The sequence below is a fragment of the Lacerta agilis genome, chromosome 6 (genome assembly GCF_009819535.1).
Source record: "Lacerta agilis isolate rLacAgi1 chromosome 6, rLacAgi1.pri, whole genome shotgun sequence".
Lineage (NCBI taxonomy): Eukaryota > Metazoa > Chordata > Lepidosauria > Squamata > Lacertidae > Lacerta > Lacerta agilis.
The window spans coordinates 60,387,833-60,413,328 of NC_046317.1; the positions used below are offsets into that span (position 1 = coordinate 60,387,833).

Consider the following 25,496-nt stretch of genomic DNA (forward strand, 5'->3'; position numbering starts at 1 on the left):
ATTCTTCCGAGGTGTGCTGGCAGGGAGCCAGGGCCTCCTTTTAGGCAGATGAGTCCTGCTCACATAGGCGGCCTCGATTCTCACAGCCTGCTCTCAAACTCTCCAAGACTTCAGGCGATCCCAGTGGTGGTGCTGGAGATAGCGTCCCCATTAGAAACCAATAAACAGGCAGTAATTGTGAGGGCTCATAAAAGGCTCAAGTACTCTGGAGAGGTAATATAAACAGAACTGAGCCCGAAGGTACACAATGGCTAGGAAGTTAGCCGCTTATTTAGACTAGTACTTGCTGCCCTAAGCTTGCTGCCTTGACTTCAGTCAGACTGTGGACGCAGAAAGCCTTTGAAATGCACAGAAGTCAAGTTTTTACCGCACAGTGAGCTTTTCTACATAGCAGTTTGCAACTGTATGCAGCTTTGATCAATAATGTCATCTAAAGCATTTCCACATTTGTAGAGAAATCAGTCTTATAGTGTGGTGGCACCAGCACTTTAGAACCCTCTGCCTGCTGCCATTGTTGTTGTTCAGTCGTTCAGTCCAGTTCTTGTCCTACTGGAAAACTCTTTCACAAATGGCCACAGAAAGTACTCGTTACAAAATCATCTTCTCAGGGCTGATTATGTGCCAAGATAAGGGCAGGAAGAATATAGCAAATTATATACCTGTAGTTATACAGTACAGAGTGACTTCTACCCTGCTTCACCCTTGATTGCCAGTTCTCTCCCCAATCTTGCCATATTGAGGTACATATGTATGTTATGATTATCATAATACAGCATACGCATGTTGCGAGACTAGTATCTGCATTAGTCTGACATAGGTTGAATAGGGGTGGTGCCAAGATTCAACCCTGCTTAACTCCCTTTGTCACTGGAATTGGACCTGCCAACTCGATATCAGTATTAGTATAAAGTTGTTTCACAAGATACAGCGATTAACTACAGACAATTAAAAAAACTAATTAACATAGATCTTATGCTATAACCCATTCAATTGCTCTCTTTATACCAACAAAAAATAAGAGGGAAAATCCATTCAAATTCTGTTGGGACCAAATATCCCTGGAGATTCTCTTGGAATTGAAATTATGGGTGGTAATCTGGCTTACAAATAATAAATCACAATTGAGCCAAATTCCCCCATTATTTTGCCGTGATAAAATCCTGATGAGCCCAACATTCCCCACTGAAATCAATGAGACTTAAAACTGCTTACCTTTGGTTTCCTTGTCCCCAGTTTTCCAACATAAATACTTCTGTATTGGAAAATTCAAACCATCTTTGGTCTTAGCCTTCAGTAAATCTACCTCTTTGAATTGCATCCATTGTGGAAATCAGAAGAGGAGAGGCCATGTCTCTCAAGCAAAGCCTTGGCACCAGTTTGGCACCAGCACCTGAGTCCCCTTAATAACGCACATGGGGTCCTTGACAGGAACCATCAGGGTAGGTCTAATGCCTGCAGTTTTCCTTTAGCATTTGTTCTGGTTTATATTAGACTGATGCGCCACCATCAAAGCATGTGGAAGCCACTTGCTGTATATGGGAAAGGTTTGCTCTCGCCATAAAACATTGCAACAGCTGTAGGAAAGAAAAATGGCTTCTTGTATAGAGCGCCCGATCCAGATGTCACCACCTCAGCATTAAGACCTTCCCTGCTTTTTTAGCCCGTAGATGCTGCAGAGCAGAGTTCTTTTCCATGTGGATTTATTTGGAAGAGTTATTTGTAGATTGCATTGAACTGAACTCCCTTTCATCCTACTAACAGCTTCATTGATGTTTACAGCTGTCGGGGCATCACAGTTATTTCAGCATGAGGGAGAGGAGAGGAACAGGGGATTTGTATTGAATCACTTCACTAAATATAAACTCTACACATCACTGCAGTGTATGCTGAGATACATAAACTAACAATGGATTTTCAACAATACCTAAGACAGGCATGGGGAACCTCCATTGCGTGGGCCAGATTAGGCCCACCAGGGGTCCTGTGTTGGCCTGCAAGGACATTTTCATCCAGCCATACTCACTCACATGATGTCCTGCATGGTAGGTAAAGCAGCTGCTGCAAAGGAGCAATCTGGAGCCCGAGAGTGTGCTTCAGATCATTCCTCTGCAGGTGGGGCCTGCATTGGGTACCTTTAAAGTTTGTTACCAGATACAAGATATTGTGGGATTGGACCCTCTGTGTCCCTTCCAACTTACAATTCTGAGATTTTTGGTTTCACTTGGGAGCTCCTGATCAAAACTCGTGAGTGGAACAGAACCTTGCCCAAAGTGGGGATTGCATTCACTGCTGAATGCAACCCCTGATTTCAGCAGGAATCCTTGCAGCTGGGGCTGGGAAATGGGCAGAATCCAGCATGCACTTTCAGGGTTGTTCCCGCAAAGTTGAATCACCTGATATCACATGCCAGGTGACTGACAGGTGAACAACCAAGCCCACCTGTTAAAACTGATCTCTGCCAAGTTTTGGATCTATCTGGCTTCCTGGCTGGATCCATCTCCCCGTCCCCCATGGTTATGGAAGACATGGGCAGATCTTGATAAATCAAGCAGAAACGGCTTGGGGGGATTTTCATTTTAAGAGATTTCTCTGGTTGATTGTGATTTATCATGATGACGATGTAAAATATGTCTGATCAATCTTGAAACCTATTCACACTTATTCACTGGCTGGGAAACCCAGCCAGATGGGCGGGGTAAAAATATTATTTTATGATTATTATAGACTGGGAAGCAGTTCTTCTTCCTCCTCCTTCTTTTCCTATTCTTCTTCCATTATCCTGCAGTTGCAGAGCTGTCCTGAGGCTTTAAAAATATGCACGTCTGCACTATTGCTAGATGGGGCTGCTTCCAAGGGGAAAATCTTTTCCTAAGGTTGTCAAACAGTTTTCATATACCATTGGCTATATTCACAGAGGTCTCTGTTCCCATGTAAGGTGGGGGGGGTGTGTTAAACCTGGCAGCTAGGATTCAAGCCTCCAGCCAAGTCCTGACCCTGGCACCTGAAGGATGACATGTAAGGATACAGTCTGCCTGGAATCTACCATGTGAATTGTATGAATTGGCTTATTTCTATGTCAGTATATTTAACTGGAGCCAACTAAAAAATGCAAGACAATGGTTTTAAAATGAGAATTGCAGGCATCACACACACACACACACACACACACACACACACACACTTGTGTGGATACTTTTTGCAAATTGCAATTTTTGTGTAGTTCAGCTAAAATACGACAGGATCAGAAGCAGGCAGTGCCAGAACTATCTCCATCATTGTCCAATTAGCTGCCACATGGGGATCACCTCAGATGATCTCAGTAATTAGCCCAAAAGGAAAGCAGACGCATTTTGTAAACACTGAGATCTCAGCATCCAAGGAACAGATCTGACACGCAGCCTAAAGCTGCGGTCCCTAAAAACAATAAACAGCTGGAGAGGCTGACAGATATGGAAAGAAACAGAACATAGAGCAAGGAGAGGAGAGGAGGAGACCAGAGGAAGTGGTTCAGGGAAATGGCAAACAAACAACCGTCAAACATAATTGTTCGTTTTCCATTGCAGGCAGCATTTCAGCCAGAGTTGTGTTCTCAGTTTCTAAGCGCAACTGCCGGGGTACATCCCAAAGCAGCAAAGAATCTGCAGCAGATAAACAGAAGGAGGTCATGAGGAAAGAACATAGCAAGTAAAACATGAGTAGCAACTGCAAACTGGCAGCCGCAGGCAGGTCTGGAAATGAAAGTGCTCCTTATCACCTGTTTTCCTTGGAGATCTAAGCACCAGGAACCAATATCATTCATACAGAAGGGGAGAAAATGAGACAGAGGCTGTTTGGTTTGGCTCACGTACAATGGATCTCAGAGTGAGGGGGCAGTCAGATTTGTCCAATGCCCTATGGCACTCTCTTCCAATGTGCCACTCTAGAGAAGGAATCCACCTGTTTGGTCTAGTCCAGGTATTTTCTCAGAACACTTGCAGTTATCCCGTTCCTAGACATTGTCAAAGCTGTTTTCAGAACATATGAGAGAGAGAGAGAGAGAGAGAGAGAGAGAGAGAGAGAGAGAGAGAGAGTGAGTTACCTTCAGCCAGCTCTCTTCAGTCCTAATCCAAAAGTCCAACCACTACACCACACTACCATAGTCTCCCTTAAGTTGCTTGTGTGTTATCATAATGAATTGGCTTGATTGTATCTGCTGTTCCCCATTCAGATGCACAGCATAGCACTGATCTCAATTATTGTTGCATGTGGCATTATTATCCACAATTAGCTTTCATTGTGACTCTTCTTGAGCATTCAGTTGTCACTGTTATCATGGATCTGACAATAATACTCTTCCACTTGCTTCCTTTTCAGGTCAGTTATCCACAACAGTCAATGTGTGGTTTTCTCACTGGGAGCGGAAAATCACAGATATTTGTGGCATCCCTACATACCTCTGAAAACATAGGTTTGGTAGATTACAGTGCATTTCACATGATAGGCTGGAATATCTGGGACTTTCCAGCTGAACTCAAGATAACCAAAGTGGTGGCTGTTGATTTGCAAAGAAAGTGTGGAATTAACAGCATCTATGGCTACCTTTCTTTGACTGCTGTTTGCACTCACCAACACTCACTCTAGAAACCCTAACAAAAACTGAGACGAGTACTTAGGAAAGTGTGTGTCTGTGTGTGTGTAACTTAGTAGTAAGATGAAAGTAGAGATGGGGAAGAAATTTGAATCAATTTGCATTTAAAGGCAAAATTGCTTATTTCGCCTTTTTTTGCTATGGCTTATGTATTAATTTCTGAATCAATACATTAACCGAAACACAGCTGTCTGACAAAATTCGCACTCCTCTGAATTTTGCAATGCAGTTTTCCAGATACATGGTGCGTACAAAAATGAATATGCTAGGGTAAAGTATGTATATATACATGTGTGTGTGTGTGTTAGGAGAAATTAGCACTAAAATGCTTATTCGTTTTCATGAGGATTTTTTTTTAATTAATTTTTAATTGCAAACTGATGTAGAATGTGGAAAGTGGAAAATTGAGAAACTGAGACCAAAACTGATGCATCCATCTATCCCTAGTTGAAAGCCAGTGTAAGGCAACATTAGGCCTTAGGTGGCAGGATTCAACTCCTAATTTGGCCACAAATATTATGTGCCAGTTATTGGGCCAACCCCTATCTCTCTGCCTAACCTAATTCACAGGGTTGTTGTGAAGGCAATATGTTCATTGCTTTGAGTTCCCTGGAGAAAACGTAATAAAAGCATAATAAAAATAATAATAAATCAAATCAAATCTATATTAAGGTGCAGAGGTCATGCTTTGGAGTACTAGGGAAGACTGTGAAAGCAGAGTTGTGTGTGGCCACAACACACCCACTTCTGGGGAACATGAAGTTAAAGAGAGGGAGTGTGGGGTGTCACCAGGAATTTATTGCATTTACTTCCTCAAGAGTTTTCCAGATTTTTATACATTGAAAAGTTTACATTAGGCAAGTTTATCAGCCTCGCCTTGAGCTTTTAATAGATTAGCAGCTTCAGGCTGTGTCAGTGAGTTGTGAAAGCAGTATTCCCCTTGGCTCATTCAGGAATCCACTGCCTGAGAGTTAACATAAGCTGAACTCAAAATCAAACAGATGGAGATGGAATCTATATGCATGCCCTATGTATGTCATAGCTGTCAACTTTTCCCTTTTTTAAGGGAAATTCCCTTATTCCAAATAGGATTCCTCGCAAGAAAAGGGAAAAGTTGACAGCTATGATGTATGTGCAATGCCAGGCTGTTTTGTTCTGTCCTCATTCCTTTCCTTGTTAAACTATGACTGTTTCCAAGTGGTTTCCCCCGCGTTAACTATAGTCAATAGTGGATATTGTGAATTGGAATGTTGAGTCCTTGCACATTCATATATCTCCTTATTTATATATATATATTCCTCACCCACTTCAAGGGTTTTTTGTTTTTTGTTTGTAACCACCTTCCAAGGGCACTTATAGTACATGAATCAGAAATACAGCAGGCCTCTCTGGAATGAGCTTGCGGGACAACTAAGCGGGGATCCTCTCTCACATCTATGTCCTGCTCTTCTAACCCGTTGTGCTGTTTCCAATGCTGCCATGCTGGAGCATCCTAAATTGGAATCGTGGTTTGAGAGGAGGGCCCCAAAGTGATACTGTTTTATTTATTTCCTGCCTTGCTCCTGAAGGGGTCAGGGCAGTGTACATAGAGAACCCACATGATCTTCCATCCAAGCACAGACTTGACTCAGGCCACCAGCACATCACTGCAACACGTGTCTTCACACAACTTCCTGGCATCCATTGAGGTCTCTTTCATATACAGGCCCTGCTAGCATATACACAGGGTATGTGGAAAGGTTCTCTGCTGAACAACTGTTTTTTTAAATAATTTTTATTCAATTTTCTGTTTTACAATTTAAAATACTCGTTTTTACATCCTTAAAATACTCGTTTTTACATCCTTAAAATATCAATGACTTCCCTTCTTCTCTTTCCATGGTTCATTTTACATATCATAAATCTCTGCATATTTTACAATAACTATACCATTCAGTATTCCATTATCACATCCATCAAAACTTATTTACACTGCTGAATTTATCTTAATACTGCCAGTGTTTTCAGCTGTACACAGTTATTTCCCATATATTCAATAAACGTTTATTGAACTTCAACTGTTTTGAACCAGTTACAGGTAGGTAGCCATGTTGGTCTGCCGTAGTCGAAACAAAATAAACTATTAAAAAATTCAGATACTGAAGAAGTGTGCATGCACACGAAAGCTCATACCAATAACAAACTTAGTTGGTCTCTAAGGTGCTACTGGAAGGAATTTTATTATTATTATTATTATTGTTTTGAACCAGTTGAAGAAAGGAAGGAGAGGCAAACTACTGCTTTACAAACCTCATTAAAATGAATTGTAGTTACCTAGAGGCACTGTTTAGAAGATCCAGTGGATTGCGCCGCAAAATTTGCAATTATTTTGCATGGCTATGAATCACGAATACTTCTGGCTTTCTCCTAGAAATAAGGAGGCATAATCATTTCTGGCACAACCCTATGCATGTTTACTTAGAAGAAAACTCCACTGAGTTTCATGGGACTTCATCTCCAGGTAACTGTGCGCAGCAAGGATAGAAAACCTGTGACTCTTCAGAAGTTGTTGGACTTCACCTCCCATCAGCTTCAGCCAGGATTGCAAATGGCCAAGGAACATCTGGACAACCATAGGTTCCCCAGCTCTGCAGCCTTAGGATCCCACAAGATCCTATTTTAAAGTTCACATTAAAAAAAACCACACATGTAAACCTGTGTGCAGACATTGTACAGGAAGCACACTTTCACAAGGAGTTCGTTGGGTTAGTCAGGGGCTGAGCAATCCAAACTCTAGGGATCTCTCATGGTTAGTGGCTGCTGGTGATACACTAGCAAATAAACAGCTGCAGCCAAATCCTGTTCAGTGGTGTCTGGGAGGCACTTCGGCCAGTGTAGGGTAATCCGTGGAGGTGAGCAAAGGCACCTTATCCTGCCCCGCCTTCAGTCCAGCAAATATGGGCTTTCAATTGCACCTTTACTTAGTGAAGTTTTAGTTCTTTTGCCACTTTTGGACCAGTTGAAATATAACGAAGCATATTTTACAAAGGTAGGTGTTTCATATAGACAGATTTTCTGCCAACCACTCTTAGAGTTGTGTCCAACCACCGCTACACATTTTAAAAGTGCGGATGAACATTTCTTATTGGCAAATGTAGTTAATGGCAAAAGTCATGTGTTCTTTAAGAAAGCTAGTTGTCCCTGATTCAAGAAGGAAGGCAGATCCTGATTCAAGAAGGAAGGCAGATCCTTTTGAAAAAAAGAAGAAGGTATGATTCACTTGAGAACAAAATGTAGACCTCCTCTCCATAAAACCATCCAATAGTGAAGATTTACTGCTGTGGACAGCTCTGTCCAAACTGCTGAAAGATAACCCCCCTCCCCTCTGCCCTTGCAAAGAATGGTACCAATTACACTTACCTTTGATGCTGCTGTGTGTTTCTCTCTCTCTCTCTCTCTCTCTCTCTCTCTGTGTGTGTGTGTGCGTGCATTTAATGGACAAAATTAAATGGACAAAAGGAGCATGCACAGTCTGCTTTCATGTGGCCAGCTGCAGTATGGGCCAGACTTCTCATTGTGACTTGATGTCAAAGTGAGTAGTTCCCTGTTGGATCAGACCAATGGCCTATCTAATGACTCTAGTCTCATGGTAGCCATTCAGGTGCATCCAGGAAGCCCATAAACAGTAGATCTCCCTCCTTCTTTGTTCCTGGTATTTGGAAGTATAGTGCCATTGGGAGGGAAATTGAGGTTTCTGTTTAACTAGCATTGGAAATAACCTCCGGTTGACCTACCATTCATGAATCGATCTAAGCCAGGGGCAGTGGGTGAGATCCTTGTCTCTAATCCGTGATCTTTCTTCAAAAGTATAATATCAGGCCTTTTGTTTTACTGCATGTTATCAAGGAATTGGAGAAAGAGCAGATCCAGAGATGTGGCAGCGGCTGTTTGTTCTTCATACCGTCTAGTTCAATGGTTCTCAAACTCCCTCCACCACAGACCACTTGAAAACTGCTGGGGGTCTAGGGAGCCCGCTTGCTGTAACAATGCACTGTGCAAGATGCTGTATGATTTTTAATTGCTCTTTTACAGACACACTGTAGACCACCTGAATGAAGCTCATGAACTTCTGGTGGTCCACAGACTGCAGCCTGGGGACCCCTTGTCTAGCCCCAGCTTCGTGCACTACAGTCAGGTTCCGAGGGTTTGCCATCACAAACCTCCTTGAGAACCGACTGCGAAATGGCAGGTCATGCTGCATGCAAGCAAATTAGATAAACTGCACTGTATGAACTGCAGAATCAGCATGGAGGGAAGAAATAAAAGTGTCTCTCCTCCAGATATGTATTTTGGATCCTCTGGGACCTTCTGTGTGCAAAGCATGTGATCTGCTGTCCGCTGAACATGATGCATTCCGAACAATTGTTTGCCAGTGTAGAAATTGCAACAATTTAATTTTTTTTGAAACTGCAAACTTTACAGTTCATCCCTGCTGAGGTTTTTTTTCTTCTTGTGGGTCTAATAGCACACTGGAATAATTAAGGCACATCGCTGCCTGGATTCCTCTGCCATGAAGTTGCAGACTGGTGGTGCTGGCACCTTCAATTGGACCAATGTCTCTGGGTGAAAGTACATGTGCATTCTTAACCAGCCTTCTGTCCACCCATATTCTATGCTTGGCTGACTCCAGAGAGTCAGAAGGCTGGTTAATTAGCTACCTTTGAAAGATCAAAGTAGCCCACACATTCTCAGATTATTTTTTTTATTTTTTTAGAAAGGCATCAAACAATTTCCTGTCTTTGCAAGCATGTGCTTCAGCACTTTGTGGAATTGCAGAGATCCTTTCGTTTTGTTTTGTTTTTTTCGTTTTCCACATATAAAAGGTGACAGAGAAGGATAAGAATGCACTCTGTTTATGGCTCTGTGACTGGAGTGATCCAGGAGTCTCCCAGGAAAAGAAATCTCCCTTGGAAATGGGATAATGCGCACCCCTGTTGCTGGGATTAGCAGCCATAGAGGGACAGCTGAATCGGGCACTCGGACTTTAATAGGATTACTTACTTGGGAACTCCAATCAAATCAAAGCTTGCCAGCCTGCGATTCAGCTCAAGGCACCCTCCCTGCGCTGGCTGGGACCCTGAAAACTTCCCCAAACATGAGACTCATAGTCACCTTTGATTGAAAATGTCATAACAAAAGGGAGTTGGCTGACCATTTGGTTTTGATATGCAGGCAGAGAGAAGGAAGAGCAGCTTGATCTTCTATTATGTTCAAAGGGATTAGGCCAGTCACACTGTGCCACATGCCACATGAAACAACTCTCTGCACTTTTGCAAATGAGGCTCTGAATACAAAAAGACTGCTCTGGAGAGAGGCTGGGTATATTTCTCTTTGTTCCTATCCTGTGCTGCAAGCAAGAAATTATACCATGCAAAAGACAGTAGTCATTGCCTAAAAGTCGGCAACTTTCTATTTTATTTTTACTTTACCAAAGGCTGATCCTATTTACGTGATATTGTCTCTATTTTCTAGTCCCTGACAAATCACGCTTTGCCCCCGTTTTGTCCCTATTTTTGCCTTTCACAGACACCTTGTTAAAATTGTGTTAATGGCTTCTCATTCTTCAGGATTCATTCTCCTTGGCTTCTCATTCTTCAGGATTCATTCCACTCTCTTCTTCCTAGCCATTAAATCCCAGAGGCCAGAGTGGATCCATCTTGCTTCTAGTGCACATGCATGTAAATGAAACAAATCAACATCATCACTCATACCAGTGCTGCTATGGTTGTATCAATTTACTAGTCACTTGCCGCATAAGGAATCCACAAGTGACTTACACAAGTTTAAAAGTGTAAAGAATAACATGAAATCAGAAAAAGGAACAATTCATTGCGATAAAAGTCATACCAAAAAACCTATGCAACAGACCCAATAAGCAAGAACTTCGGCAACAACAACATCACCATAATGCATCAAGTGCCTGGGAGAAAAGAGAAGTTTTTACCTGGTGTTGAAGGGGTGTTAATGATGGTTTCAGATGCACCCAACAGGGAGTTCATTCCAAAAACAGGAAGCCACAACTGAAAAGGCCTTCTCCTTTGCCGCCGCCCTCTGAACTTCCTTCAGAGGCTGGTTGAGCATTACTGTCCAACAAAGTACAAACCATATCATTTGACACACACTGCAGATGCTGTGCTGCCTTTTGAAAGACTGTGTGTATATCGTGGGACAACTATGTTTTCTTCTTAATGAATAAATAAATCTAAAAAGCACATACTGTACTGGATGATAGACCATAGGGTCCTTGTAAAGATTATTATAAACAGGGGTGCAAATCTATACAACAGTTTCCCATTATATGAGAGATACAAATGCTATGCATTTTGCAGTGGCGGAGCATCATGCTCCAGCACCGGGGGCAGAGAGCAGGCAGGGGCAGGGCTGGTGCACATCCTGGGGGCGGGGCACACCGCCTGTGGGGGTGGGGTGCCCAGTGCAGGGGGGGTAGCCACAATGACACCCTGCCGGGATCGCGCTGCCGGGGGCAGTGTGCTCCCCCCCCCCGCACTCTTCTTCCGCCAGTGGCATTTTGTAACCCTATTTACCTTTGTTTTGCATTCCTAAATTGGATTGATATGCATAAAAGGATATACCAAAACATGGATGAATATTGGCACCACTTACAGCATTTTTCCTTTAGCCTAAACCTGGACAAAACTCCCAGAAACAGAAATTCCATAGTCGCAGGGGAGCCACTGACAATATCTACAAATCAGGGTTGTCCAGATTTGGAATACCAATGTTAAGAGCTCAAAATGGTATGGTGGACTATAGAGCTATCATTAGGGAATAGCGGAGGGGGGGTGGCATTTTCTAAAGTTTTGGTTGCTCAAGTTCAAAGGTCTTGTAGGCCATATGTGTGAGAGAGAGCTTTGCAGGGCAATCCATCCACCATACCTTTGTGCCCAGCTCTGCAGCCGCTTGTGTAAGCAGAAATGTCCACAGGGCACAGTGAAGCCTTTCCAATTTCCAAATGGTTTTGTCTGGGCACACAATGTTTCCTGCCCATGCTTTCAATAGGTGCCCATGAGTCAGGTCCCTTCCAGTGCCTTATTGCCTTCAGTATGTAACAATCCAGAACTCGGTTCTGTGAGACTTCCAGTTCGACAGCAATTTGCACCTCTTTTCAAACCTTCACAGCAAGTAATGATATCTAAGTCTCCAGCTCTTTGCACTTCAGCGCCAGCACTTATCAAAGCAAATAGTTAAGAACTTGGCATCAGAGAGGCTGAAAACATAACACATTGCCTTGATTACCCCTTAGATTTGGGGAGTAGGGAATTGCCAACTGGAAAAGTGATTGGCTCTGTGTGAGCCGAAGTTCATTATCTAGCAGTGCACTGGATGACTTATAAACATAGTCCAGCTGCTCCAGGCTTGCAGGATGCCTGGCCCCAACGCAAAAAAGAAAAGAAAATGTTTGTAGGTGAAAGTGAGCAGATTATGGGAAACCTTGAGGCTTTCAATATTCACTCTTGCTGCTGGCTATATATAGGAACCCTTCTCTTCTTGCCCAAAAGAATGACTATTGAAGAAACCTGGATAGTCTAAATTGTCCCACCAATATTGGTTCTCTCTTCTTCTTCTTTTCATCATCTATACGCAGTCTTGAACTCTACACCTGTGCAGGAAGCTCTTAACCTGACCAACTCCACACTTTGTACAGGTATTTCTCAAACCAAATAATCATTTTAAAGATGGCTGGTACAGTTGCCCCTCAAATGTATCTTTATCTCTGGTTATTGTGAAAGTATACAGCAGTAATTTCGCACTGTGAACGTAGCAAGCAGCAGACTTTTTGGTTCTTGCTAGGAATTTTGTCTTCTTCTTGCCTGCCCCAAAACACACACATTAGCTAAAACTGAAAACGTTCCAATGTTGTTTAACTGAATATTATTGTTTTTATTGCACACCAGCCCAGAATCTTACTCCCAGTGGTGGTAGGTAAGGGGGTCAGCCTTGGTACCCAGCATCTTTAGGAATCAGCCAGGGCCACAGCAACTTGGCAAACTTAAAAGTCATCTTTGATCTGACTTAAGCACAGACCAGTTATTCTGAGGCTACAATCCAAACCCCATTTACCTGGGAGTAAGACCCATTGAGTTCATTCAGACTCAATTCTAAGTAGGCATGGTTAGGACCGTACAGTGAATAAATTTAGGTGGGATTAAATCACTGGTTATTTTTAAAAGAAGAGGTATAAAGTCAATTTTAACTTGGTTAATAGCATCTTACTTATAGTATATTTTATATGATTGTGTTTATTGGGTGATTCCTTATACAGTGGTACCTCGGTTGTCAAACACAATCCGTTCTCGAAGACTGTTCAACTTCTGAAACGTTTGACAACCGAGGCGTGGCTTCCGATTGGTTGCAAGAGCTTCTTGCACTCAAGCAGAAGCCGCGCCGGACGTTCAAGTTCCGAGAAATGTTCGAAAACCAAAGCATTTACTTTTGGGTTTTCGGTGTTCGGGAACTGAAACGTTTGAAAACAGAGCCGTTCAAGAACCGAGGTACCACTGTAAACTACATTGTGAGGTGGCAGGGGGCAAGATCCCATGCACTGCTGCTGCTCACAACCTTTACTTTTTCATCTAAGGATAAGGAATAAAGCCTGCATACATACAACGGTCAGCAAAGCCTTTTCTCCATGTGATCAAGAATCTATCAGATTCTGTTCTGATCTTCAGATGAATTTGTGGGAGTCAGCAGCTGCCTCCACATAGTCAGTGAATATGCGATTTGCTTTTTTAAATATGAATTAAATGATATAATGAGAGAGATCTATTTTACATATATATTACCGAGGGGAAGGGCTGTAGCTTAGTGGTGGAGCAACCATTTTGCACGCAGAAGGTTCAGTCCCTGGCATCTCCAGGTAGGGCTGGGGAGATATTCCCTGCCTGAAACCCTGGAGAGCCCCTGCCAGTCACTGAAGACAGTACTGGGCTAGATGGACCAATGGTCTGACTTGGCATAAGGCCTATGTTCCCATTCAGTCTTCATTTTTGTAAAGAAAATCACCACATGCAAGCAGCAGCTGCAGAAACAGCAGCTGTCTGAAGAACGCAAAGTCAGGTTTCCCATTATCGTATGGCTGGAGAACATTTATTTATTTCATAAAATTTATACACTACTTGATTGCAAAAATAAAAAACAAAACCCTCAAAGCGGTTTTCAAAAAGATAAAACAATGAAATAAAGGGGGGGGATCACAAAACTAACTTTAAAACATACAGAAGTTAAAATACTAAAATCATCTCAGCTTTCTGGGTAGGCTTGTCTAAACAAAAATCTGAATTCGGGTCTGGGGGCTTTCGTTTCTGTTCTGCTGATACAAAATAAAGAAAGGCAAGAATTCATTAAGCCTCTTCGATTCCTAGGATGCTAGTCGTGGGCTAAGTCCAGGGGGGGAAAGACACTTTGGTATTCCAGGTCCTCACACAGATTGTTCTTTAGGGAAGCAAACACGAATCCCCCCCAAAGAAGCTCAGGACCCACCTAGTGGGCCTAAAGGATAATTCCATAATCCGCTCATATCAAACTACGGCTCCCCCTTTGCCTTCTAGAACAAATGTTTACCATAAAGCATTTACCCGATAAGTCTCGCCAGGCCCACCGCAGAAAGGGCGCTGCCCACTGAGAAGGGGGCAGACCCACCACATTACACTTGCCCCTGGATTATCATCTCGGCCAGTCGTCTTCTTTGCAATTAAGCCAGAGCTGCCTCAGCCCAGCAAACGTCCCAGGCTCAGCTTGCTCTCCCCTCCTGCTGTCACAAAGGCTTTGTGAGACTCGAAAATCATTATGCTGCATTCCAGCCATTGCTATGGCGTCACACTGGGGTGCTGTCACTTTAGGAACCGGAAAGCCAATGGATTTGGGAGGCCCTTCTCCCAAACTCCCCCATTTTAATTTCTGCTTTTGTAAAGTGATCTCCCCTCTGCAATGGCATTAATGCGAGGCCCTTAAACACTCGGGATCCTGGATTAATGGCGGCTTTTGCCTCTCCGACTTCTAAAAAATTATCCTCCGCAGACAGGAAGGAAGCAGAGGTGCATCACCCACAGACTTCCAAAGGGTGCCAAAGATGTTAATGGTACCTGGTAGTGATAAAAGTCAACATGCCCATGGTATGCCAACATGTTCTTATCTGAGAGGCCTCAGGAGGTGGGCAGGAAATGGCAGAAACTCCCCTCTCCCCAAAGCCTATCTGCTGTTCTCTGACCAGGAATGGGGCTACATTTTCCACCTGCAACCACAAAGCGACAGCCATTTTACTAATAAGAGAGCAATTTGCCCATTAAAAAAGAGGGGCTGCCCTTCGTCTTGAGCAACACCATGAGAACTTTGCACCCACAGGCTCCATTCAAGCATAGTGCTAGAGCAGAAGTAACACAGAAAGCCTCAGGCTCATTCGTTCTTCACTGTCACAATTGCAAGGGAAAGGAAGGAAGCATCCGCTTCCAGTTTTAAACATTCATTACTGGATTTTTAAATGGCTTGATTTTTGCCCTGAAAAGCTTGTGACAAGGATAAATCTTTCCTTGCAGTATAAATAAAGTAGCCACCACCAACCTTGGTATGAGCTGGAGCCTCTGTACGACATGATGTCACTGAAGCGATTTGACATGGGCCTGTCAGCTCTAAGCTCTCCCAGCTCTGCCTGGTGACAGACAAACTAAGCCACACATGAAGCAGCAATCCAGCCCCGGTGAAGCAGCGAAAGGGCAAAAAGCAGGGTGCAAATCTTGAGGATTTACAGCCTCCCTTTCCCATAGTCATCCCCACATTTTATCTCTACTGCATCGGAACTGCATCAGATTGGCCACTAAGCACGGGCCTCATATTTTTAAGAGTGATTCTTCTCTTCATTTGGGCATTATCTGAATATTTCAAGTGGAACCTCATGCTGTTTCCTGGGATCAAGCCCCACGGAAACCAGCAGCACTTACCTGTGAATAAGCTAAGGTTGCCATATTTTTTTTTCAATGAATCCAGGGACACTTCTCAACTTCAATGGATTTTGTATGGGGACTGATTGGTAAATACGGAAAAACGGGGACGTCTGGTACCTTAGAATAAGCCCCTGTAGGAATTGTGATGTTCATTACTAAGCAAAGGCCCAATCCAACCTCCCCCCTCGCATGGAGGGGCTTTTGAGAGCAGTGGGGCCATTGCCCCATCCTCAGCCTCTTAGAAAAGCATGATCCTCTGCATCCAGGAGCTGACTGAAAAAGGAGCTTAATTGCCAAGGCAAGGTCCTGGCCTAAGATAACCCCAATGAGCCGAGGCTTCCCATATGGTCTTGGAAGAATAAATGAATGCTTTTGGCCCATTTGAAAAGAGTGAGCCGGCTTCAACCTGCTGGCTTGCCTTTAAATTCTAGCTGCATTCTGGTTCACAGAACACAGGCATGTGCCCCTGCAGAATCTGGCCTCCAGCTGATTCCCCACCCACCTACTGCTGTGGAATGCACAACCATTTCCTGCATTCTCTGATAGACACTGGAGTGCAGTACTGGAAGGGAAGGAGGCGTCCCTTGAAAATGCACTGCTGGTACTCTGCCATCACAGCATCATGAAGCCTGCTGCATGGGCAAATGGCCTAATAGGACCAATAGGGCCAACAGGATCATAGCCTATTATGGTATGGACAGGAGCTGGGTTAGTACAGTCCCCAACCCATGTGTACAACAGAGATCATATGCAATAAGTAAGTCTATCAGATTCCAAAAGAAGACCTAGCCCACAAGCAAACTCACAGGGGTAGCCACCTGGAAGCTTGTAGGCCAAAGCTGGTCCCTGAAATTATTTTGGCTAGCCCATAGGGGTCTGGCAGGGGGTGGGGAATGGCCTGGGCTGCACCACATTGGCCTCAACCTGGGGGAAGTTGTTTTCCTCCCCTGAAGCAACAGGTATCTTTCCCCAGCCTTGGCAGCATAATTCTACCCCCACTAGGCTCTTAATGAGGATGACCCCCGCCCTCCTGGACATGCAACAGTATGTCATTGAGGCCCTTCGGGGATTCTCTCTAATAGTCAGCTGCAAAACTTACACTGCACCCGAACTGCCTCCCCCAACCACTTTAACCACCAACACCATCGGTTCTCACTGAGCGCAGATCTTTAGCTATCGGGCTGCAACCCAATTCTCCCTTGCAGACTTGTCAAATGAATTGCCCCATTAATTGTCCCCTGAACAACTAAAGGCTGAAGGCTGAAGGCTGGCACTTTCTCTGGCATAGAGGATGATAGTCCTCTGTGTCATAGGTTCTGTCTTCTGAACCAACTATGCAGAGCAAACATGTTAACCAAAGTGACATACGTGTACTTTCAGCCATGAACAAAGCAAAAATCCATACTTTCCACTTCTGTATACAAAAGCCTTCACTGCAACACCCTCCCCACTTTGTATGACCATAGCAATATTATTTGGACTGGTGTTCAACAAGAAAGTGAGATGGATGGATGGATGGATGGATAGATAGATAGATAGATAGATAGATAGATAGATAGATAGATAGACAGACAGACAGACAGACAGACAGACAGACAGACAGACAGACAGACAGACAGACAGATAAATCCTTCCTTGGGGAAAAGGGAATAAAACTGAGCATAGGAACATAGGAAGTTGCCTGATACTAAGGCATTGATGCATCCAGCTCAGTATCATTGACACTGGCTGACAGTAGCTCTCCAGTGTTTCAGTCTCTCCTGGAGATACCAGAGATTAAACCTGGAACTGAGTTCCCACTGTGCCATTATTACCTGATCTGCCACCTACTTGTCATATCTCAACATGGCACATTACTGGCTATTATGCTCACCTCAACAATACCCTATTTGCCTTTCCCTGTTATGGAGCTGGTTCATAAACCCAGCTGTCATTGCAATGTGCACAATTGAAATAATCTGATTTAGAAAAAAAAGCAAACCAAAACTCCTATTCGACTGCTGAGGCTGCTAGCAAAACAAATAGTAGCCACGGCAGTGACCACCCCCAGAATTCAACACAATCAAGTCATCGCCCTCAATGCTGACGGAACATGGAGAAACTCTGAAGTGACTGACCTCTTAAGAAAACAGAGCATTTATCCCTTTGAAGTTAATGAATCATGAAGGCATTTGAAAGCTAGACTTGTTTATTTACACACACTGCAGCTCATGTGGAGAAAACACGCACCCATTTGGTGCAGGCCACTAATTTGAATGAAAGATCAAATGGAGGCAAGCAGAACAGTGGGAGGCAGTTCGAAGGCAAAACGTTCTCTCCAGCGACCTCTCCCCATAGAAGCCTGGCCAGATTCTGACTCATGTCAAGCATCACTGAGTGCTGTTTTTTAGTAAGGAAGCCAAACAAGTGAGAGTCTGGTTTAAAACTCAGTGGAGCCAATGGGAGACTTTCCTTTAGATCCCAAGGCTGGTATAGCATGCTGCAGAGAGTAGATTTCCAGCAGAACTCATTGTGTTGTAAATACCTGCCTTCTGAGATGAGTGATTCAACAAATAGAGTGCTGTCAGCTTGATCCTCTCGTTTATTCTGAGTGAGGGGCAGTCCACTTACACATGGAACTTACCTTCTGGAACATCTTATCCATTCACATCAATGGAAAGAGACAATTCATGCAAGCATTCCTCTGGACCTTCTAACAGCTCCCTACATCCGCATTGAATGAATGAATATATGTGAACATGTATACATAGGTGTTTAAGGATACAGGCCCAGAGAGAGAGAGAGTTTTTCTCCTGCACAAAAGAGAAAATCATGTTCTCTGAATCATTCTACCATTCTCCCTAAATGGTGTGTGTGTTGGCTTTTGCATAAGAAATGATGCTCATTTTCTTCATATTCTTGGCATATTACTGACTCAGTTTGAAGACATCAAATTTTACTGTGTTGGTCACTTTTCTGAAAAGTCAAGATAGCCTGTTTCCCAAACTAATTGCAGGCACGCTTTGTTTTTCCAAATGGGAAAAACCATTGAACTAACCCACGGCACAGTCCTCCTGAATCTACTCAATACATGGCTGCTGTTTAAATAACAGAGCATAAAGGCATGCTGCTTACCATTTCATTTCCTGTTTTCCCTTTTTTGACCAAGGCCTTCGACTTCTATTGGCAGAGCATCACTAATGGAAGGCAGCTTCTGCCTTTGCCTTTTACCACAATAGGCCATGAACTCCTCACACACACACACACACACACACACACACACAAACCCAACCCTGAATGTCAACAACACAATGGATCTGGTCAAGTTTCTGGCTTTCCTGCTTGATCAGATTACAAAGGACTCTTCCCGAGGTTGAAGAGCAACATATCAAGGGGTAAGACTCACTACTGCAAACGTCCCAGGAAAAAAGACATAGCATGAAATAATCACAGGAACTCCATGGATAGTGCTTGGAAGGCTTTCTTACTGTTGATGTAATAGCAGCTTTATCAGGTTGTGGGTGGGTGTCATATTAAAGCACACTTAGCAGGCAGATAGAGAAATGATCCTACTTTCAAATGACTCTGAATGCCCCGTAGGACAGAACAAGCAGTGTGGGAAGTTTTGACCCTCTCTCTTGTTAAAGTGTTTTCTCCTTAAGGGCAGAAAATGGCTTACACTTTGGCTTTGGTCTCCTGAGATGAGCAGCCACCTCTTCTGAGCATGAGTTCCACCATGAGGGAGTAAGAGAGGGCACGTTGTATGTTACAAGAAGCAGATCTGTAAGGAGCAACATGCACATCACTTTCAAATGTATTCAATGAAGCACTTTCTTCAAAGTCCTTTTTCATTTTGAGTGGAAGAGAGAAGATGCTTAACCATTTCCCAGGCAGCTATTCTTCTGCTCAAAATCACACACACACACCCCTCAATGGCATCTTCCCTCTTGGGAGTTCCAGATGTGCTACCTTTGCATGCACACAAATGAAGGGAGAGCAGCTGCCTTATATTGAATCACACCATTGGTCCATCTAGTTCAGTGTTGTAGCCATTGAGTGACAGCTGTTCTGACAGGTTTCAGATAGCCCTACCTGGAGATGCCAGGGATTGAAGCTTGGACCTCTTGCTTGTAATGTACACGCTGCACCACCAGAAATGAAAGAGCTAACTTAATGACCTACAGATGTTGCTGGACTACAACTCCCATCAGCAACAGGTAGTAAGGCCAGTGGTTTAGGATGATGGGAGCTGGACATAAATTGAGACTGGAAGTCTTGTCTTCTTGTCATATTGACACTACAGACTTGACCCATGGGCTCCATGAAGTTGTTTTGTGTGGATGCTGAGATTTGTTTATTAATCACCACCACCATCCATAGCCTCCACAGAACCAAACAAGGTGGGTGTTGTTATCATATATAATAGGGAAATAGCCACTGTGTGGAAGTTGGCTGGGGTTACTAATGCTCTCCTCAAATGCTCAATGGGACTCACTTATTATATTGCCTCACATGATCTAGGAAAAAGGCCTGGGAGTCAGAATATGAAGACCTTGAGTCCAGCTCATTCTCCTCCTCTTTTCTGTATCATATGGGCTTTAAATCAAAGGTGGCTAACCTTTTTTGGGAGGGGAGGGGTTAACAGGTGCAACTCATCCTTCAGGGGTTGGATTCCAGCAGTGGGTGTGGCCACTCTGCACTCTCTTGCACATGTGCGCCCACCCACAATGCACACATGCAAACCCACTGAATCCATGCAGGTCATCTGAGGAGATTATTGCCCCTGTCCCTCGTCATCTGATGAAAAATCCAGTGACCAGGGAGGTGACAATTTGCATTCTTATCAAGGCATTGAACTGGGCTTTCCACTCAGCCCTATAATTGCGTCTACTTTTGTTTTGGTTTTTTTCTTTTCCCTTCATTGCTACCGCCACAATCTTGGGGAGGGGTGTTGCCCCAAAAAGCTGGGATTGGGCCTGATCTGGCCCCTAGGTTGGGGAGGGGGAGATGTTATCCATCGCAGCTTTCAATTTTCTCAAAGCAGTGACGAAGACATATTCTAGATTGTACACAGCAGTGCTCTGCACACTGGTGGCCCAATTCCGTGTTCAATAGTGTAATAGCATAAAGACATCTGGGGGATCACTGCACATTGCTGTAGGTTAAGGCTTCAAAACAAATGCCCAGGCTCTGGTCTATAAATATCAGTCTTTCTCCCACTATCCTCTCCGCCCTGGGATTGTTTTATAAATAAGTTGTAACACAATCATTCAGTTGGGTCTCAGACAAAAGAGCAGAGTCCCACAGGCTTTTGCTTTCTAGCACTGTAAATTAGAGAAGCCTAATTGGATTATAAAGCAGCGTTGGTTTCTGGTCTCAGTTTCTCTCGGGCCAAACAAAGTCGTTATTTCATCTGCTACAATTGGACTAGGAAGGAGGCTGGAGATTTGGCAAAGGGAGAAAGCAGAGATGCCAGCACTCCTGCTGATATCAGGGCTTGCAACCCTGTGAAATTAATTAGACACAAAGCAGAATGTTCTTCATAGGCACCTGCTAGAATCCAAAACACATACAGAAAAGATTGCAGAAGTTTAGCAAAAGTTTTTTGATGGCCCATGAAGGGGGAAGGGTAGCATTACCCTTTGGACCTTGACACTCGCTTGTACAACTGTTTTTGCAGTGGGTGACAATGGCATGGCATTCTGAACCCAGCCCAGGGCATTCCACAACTGACAAAGCTTTGAAGTGCCATTAGCCAAAACCAAAACACAGCCATCCTTTGAAATTTGCACTTCTCTGAATTTTGCAGCACAGTTCTCCAGCCAGCAGATATGTACAAAAATGCACATGCTGGGGTAATGTATGCATGAATATGCATCTAGTAGTGAAAATAACATTAAACTTGCATTTGATATGGGAAAATTGCTTCATAAAAATGTGTATATTAACCTGTGATCATCACCCTGTGAAATTTGGCTCCATAAAAACTATGTCCATTCGGTTTTATATCTGGAATTGTAATTGTAATTTTTTTAAGTCACCCAGAGAGAACCTGCAGGAGAGCCTAAAAAAATATTTTAAATAATTAAATGCCTTGAACCATGTAGAATACAGGCAGCCAGTACTGAAGTTGTGTGCTGGTAGTAGTCTGTCCCCACCAACAGTCTAGCCCTGGCATTTTGCACAAGATAGAGTATCTGGACCAGATCCACAGGTAACCCCAAATAAAGCATGTTGCATAATCCAATACTGAAGTTACCAATGTATGAATCACCATTGCCAGGTTTCCCTGTCCAAGAATGGCAGTAGTTGGCATATCGCCCGTAGCTGGTTAAAGGCAATCTGAGCCATTGAGACTACCTCAACCTCCAGTGACAAAGATGGATCCAGCAGCACTCCAAAACTATGAACCTGCTGTTTCAGAGGGAGTTCATCCACATCTAGAATAGGCTACTGGCCAATCTCTCATACACAGGAACTACCCATACATATTGCCTCTGTCTTCCCAGGGTTCCAACTCAGTTTACTGGCCTTCATCCAGTCCACAACTGCACCCAGATGGTGTTGATGCAGATCATGCACAGACTCTCCTAGGAGACTCAGATGGTCTGAAGAAATAGAGCTGTGTGTCATCAGAGTACCAATGACACTATGGCCCCAAACTAAGGATTGCTCCCAATGGCTTCATAGAGAACTTGGTACAAGATTGTGCCTTGTGATGCACCATAGTGCAGAGACCACAAGGCTGAAACGCAATCTCTGAGTGGTCTTGCAGGTAGGAGTAGAACCACTGAAAAACATCACCCCTCAATACTAATTGCATGGATGATATCAAATAGTATTGAGAGCCGCTGAGAGATGGAGATGGAGAAGCAGAAACAGAGCCACACTCCTCCTGTCTTGTTCTTGATAGGCTGAAACAGATCCAGATAATTGGTATTCTCCAGGAACTCCTGTAAGTGCCCCACCACCACCCTTTTCACCATGAATGTGAGCAGTTGCTGCCAGTCAGTGTAGATCTTACTGAGATAGATGGAGGAGAAGAAGAAGAAGAAGAGTTTGGATTTGATATCCCGCTTTTCACTACCCGAAGGAGTCTCAAAGCGGCTAACATTCTCCTTTCCCTTCCTCCCCCACAACAAACACTCTGTGAGGTGAGTGGGGCAGAGAGACTTCAAAGAAGTGTGACTAGCCCAAGGTCACCCAGCAGCTGCATGTGGAGGAGTGGAGACACGAACCCGGTTCCCCAGATTACGAGACTACTGCTCTGACACAGTATGCTATGTTTATGTCCCTGAATTCTTGGGGTTAACACCCTGTGTATTAAACAAGCCCTCTGCTTATGTGGCAGGGTAGGGGAGAAAGGAGTTAGGTAGGCTACTGGAAGATGTTAAGATTTTTGGCTACACCCCTGTTTGCTTGGCCTGGAGGGGAGACGATTATGGGCCAGAAGTCCAGGGTGCCCCTCAGCAGCAGTCTAAGCAGAGCAAGGGGATAAAGGCGGGGCCCCATTCAATCCCTGGTCTAAAATTATCCAGCTACACCGCTGCAAAGCCCCACGTCTAATATCAAAAGCTCCAGCCTCCCGGCCTTTTTTCTCCCTCGGGGACTTGGATCAGGAGCGCAGGCTGAATGGGCAGCGACAAGAGAGGCGCTAGGACCTCCGGGGGAGGGGAGAGGAGGTGGATGCTTGCCTGCGCCTGCCTATTGCCCAGTTAGGGAGAGTTCAGCAGCGCCGTCTCTGATCTCTTCTGGCTCTGGCTCTCAGCAGCAGGTGGTGCCTGGGAGGGAAAAGGTGAGCGAGCTTTCAGCGAGCGAGGGAGGGAGAAGGGAAAGGAGCGCGGGGGTGGGGTGGGGGGACAGAAAGTGAGAGGAAGAGAGGAAGAGGCGTCCCAACTGCGTGGCTGTGCCTTCTCTGGCCCCATCCTTGCCTTCGTGCCGGGGCGTTTTTGCCCAATGAGAGTCCACCGGAGGTGTCCGTCTTCCCCGCCTGCCCCCGAGCCCAGCCCTCCGGCGTGTCCTCCTCATCCCCCTTCCCAGCAGATGCCCGTCCATGGGGCTGCTTGCGAAAGGCTTCTTCCAGCCCCGACCACGACCAGCAGTGCATCTTGCCAGGGAATCGGCCGGCCAGCGGACAGCCGCCCGTGGGTGCAGGGCGTTTGACGGCGCCGCCTTCCTGAGCCGTGCCCAGAGCAGCAGCAACAACAGCAGCAGCAGCAGCCGTCCAGGTCTGGGCTGCGCTGGGCGGATCGATCAGGCCCCGGTCGTCTCGTCGTCAGCCTCGCTTTCTCCTTCTCGCCCGGTTGTAGAGACCCGAGGACTTGTCCTTCTCGCGACTACCTTCCCTCGGCCAGGGAATTATGCTGGGCTCCAGCCGCTGGGCTCGGATTGCCTGCGCGCCCGGGGACACTCGACGGGCGGCCGTGGTCCCCCGTGCGCCCTCGCGCCTCTGCTTGCCCTTGCTCCTGATGCTGCTGACTCTCACGCCGCGGGCGGACTCCTCTTGGTGGTAAGTGGCCCGACGCGGGGGGCTCGCTCGCACTCTCTTTCGGGGTTAGACGGCGGCTGCCGGCGAGGAAACTTGTCTCTCCCCGACGTCTAACAACGAGGCACCGCGAAGCAGCGGGTGGCTGCTCAAGGTTCCGATTAGCTTGGCGTTGCGCTGCTCCAGGCTGGAACTCTCAAAGCGTGCCATGGTGACGCAGTGCTCCTGAGCATGTGCAAAGCGCACGGTGCAGCGGCAGCAAGCGCGGCGCCAGGACCTGTAGGAGTTGGGGAAGGGACGGGGGAGTCAGAGGGGCTTGTTCAAACTACTTACCAGTGATGTCGTTGGGTCATTTTAAACTCTGGACTTCGTATGTATTGCTTATAGTATTTATATTCCGCTTTTCAGGCAGGCATCACAAAGAGGTTTACCTAAGGTTATTACCCAGACGGTTACTAATGCGTAGCATTTCACTTATTTCAAAATGGGGTTTAGTCAGCCCCAGTCCTGCTGCTTTTACCCCGAAGTGCCCGATGGCCTGGCCCCTGTCCTTTCGACACACACGCAGGCCAGAGAGCCACACGCCACAAACGCCATTGGTGATGAGGGCTCCTCGCTCCGGAGAAGCCCGCGGTGCCGAGAGGGGCAGAGTTTGGAGGGGGCTATATCGGGGTCCAGTTTCTCTCTCGAAGGGTTTCGGCTTGTCCTTGGCTCCTTCTTGGCTTGGACAAGCAGAGAGGGCAGAGCTGGTTTTTCATAAAACAACCAGGCGGGCTTGGAAGAGAAGTTGGGGTTTATTTATTGGGAGTGGGGGTGGTTGCGCTGCTCGGGAAGCCGGAGTGCCGAGGCGTCAGTGGACAGAACCGAGAAGGGAGAAGGACGGGACGGCGCTGTCAGATAGGAATCCTGCTCACTGATGGGGCGATTTGATGAGGACGGGGATGGGGAAATGCCTACTCACTGAGTAATTTTATCGAGTTCTTTGTTTTCTTAATCGTTTGGTTGTAAGTCATTCTGAGAGGACCTTTCCTATAGAAAGGCGACAGATAAGTTTTAGTATTCAAATTTTTCTCCTCCTCCTCCTCCATAGGATAGGTGGCTGCAGAGCAGGTGCTATAAAAACCCCTTGCACACAGACAAATGCCCTGCTTTAAACAGGCGCACGAGAGCACGATCCAGTCTAAACTAAGCCCGCGTGCAGCCCCATCCTTACTCCGGAGTAAGCCCCACTGGGGGAGCCTTCCAGGCCGTTTCTTTCGACGGGCGGATTCGGCACGTCCTCCCCTTTGGAATAAATGGGCTTAGGTTTCGATGGGCTTTGGACGCATCCTGCTCGGCTGCTCCTAGTCTAAAAAGCGACGCTGTCCATTAAATCAGAGACCACGTCGTAAACCTGGGAGCCTTTCTA

The 25,496-nt window shown here is 45.2% G+C and overlaps 1 protein-coding gene across 1 annotated transcript in view; it reads left to right on the forward strand.

The window, feature by feature from the left end:
• The first annotated feature begins 23,438 nt into the window (after positions 1–23,438).
• WNT2B (Wnt family member 2B) overlaps positions 23,439–25,496 on the forward strand; it is a 42,733-nt gene continuing 40,675 nt past the window's right edge. Inside the window, exon 1 of the mRNA XM_033152956.1 lies at positions 23,439–24,112. Coding sequence (XP_033008847.1) covers positions 23,964–24,112 — 149 coding nt within the window. The 5' untranslated portion in view covers positions 23,439–23,963. The remainder of the gene's footprint in view (positions 24,113–25,496) is intronic.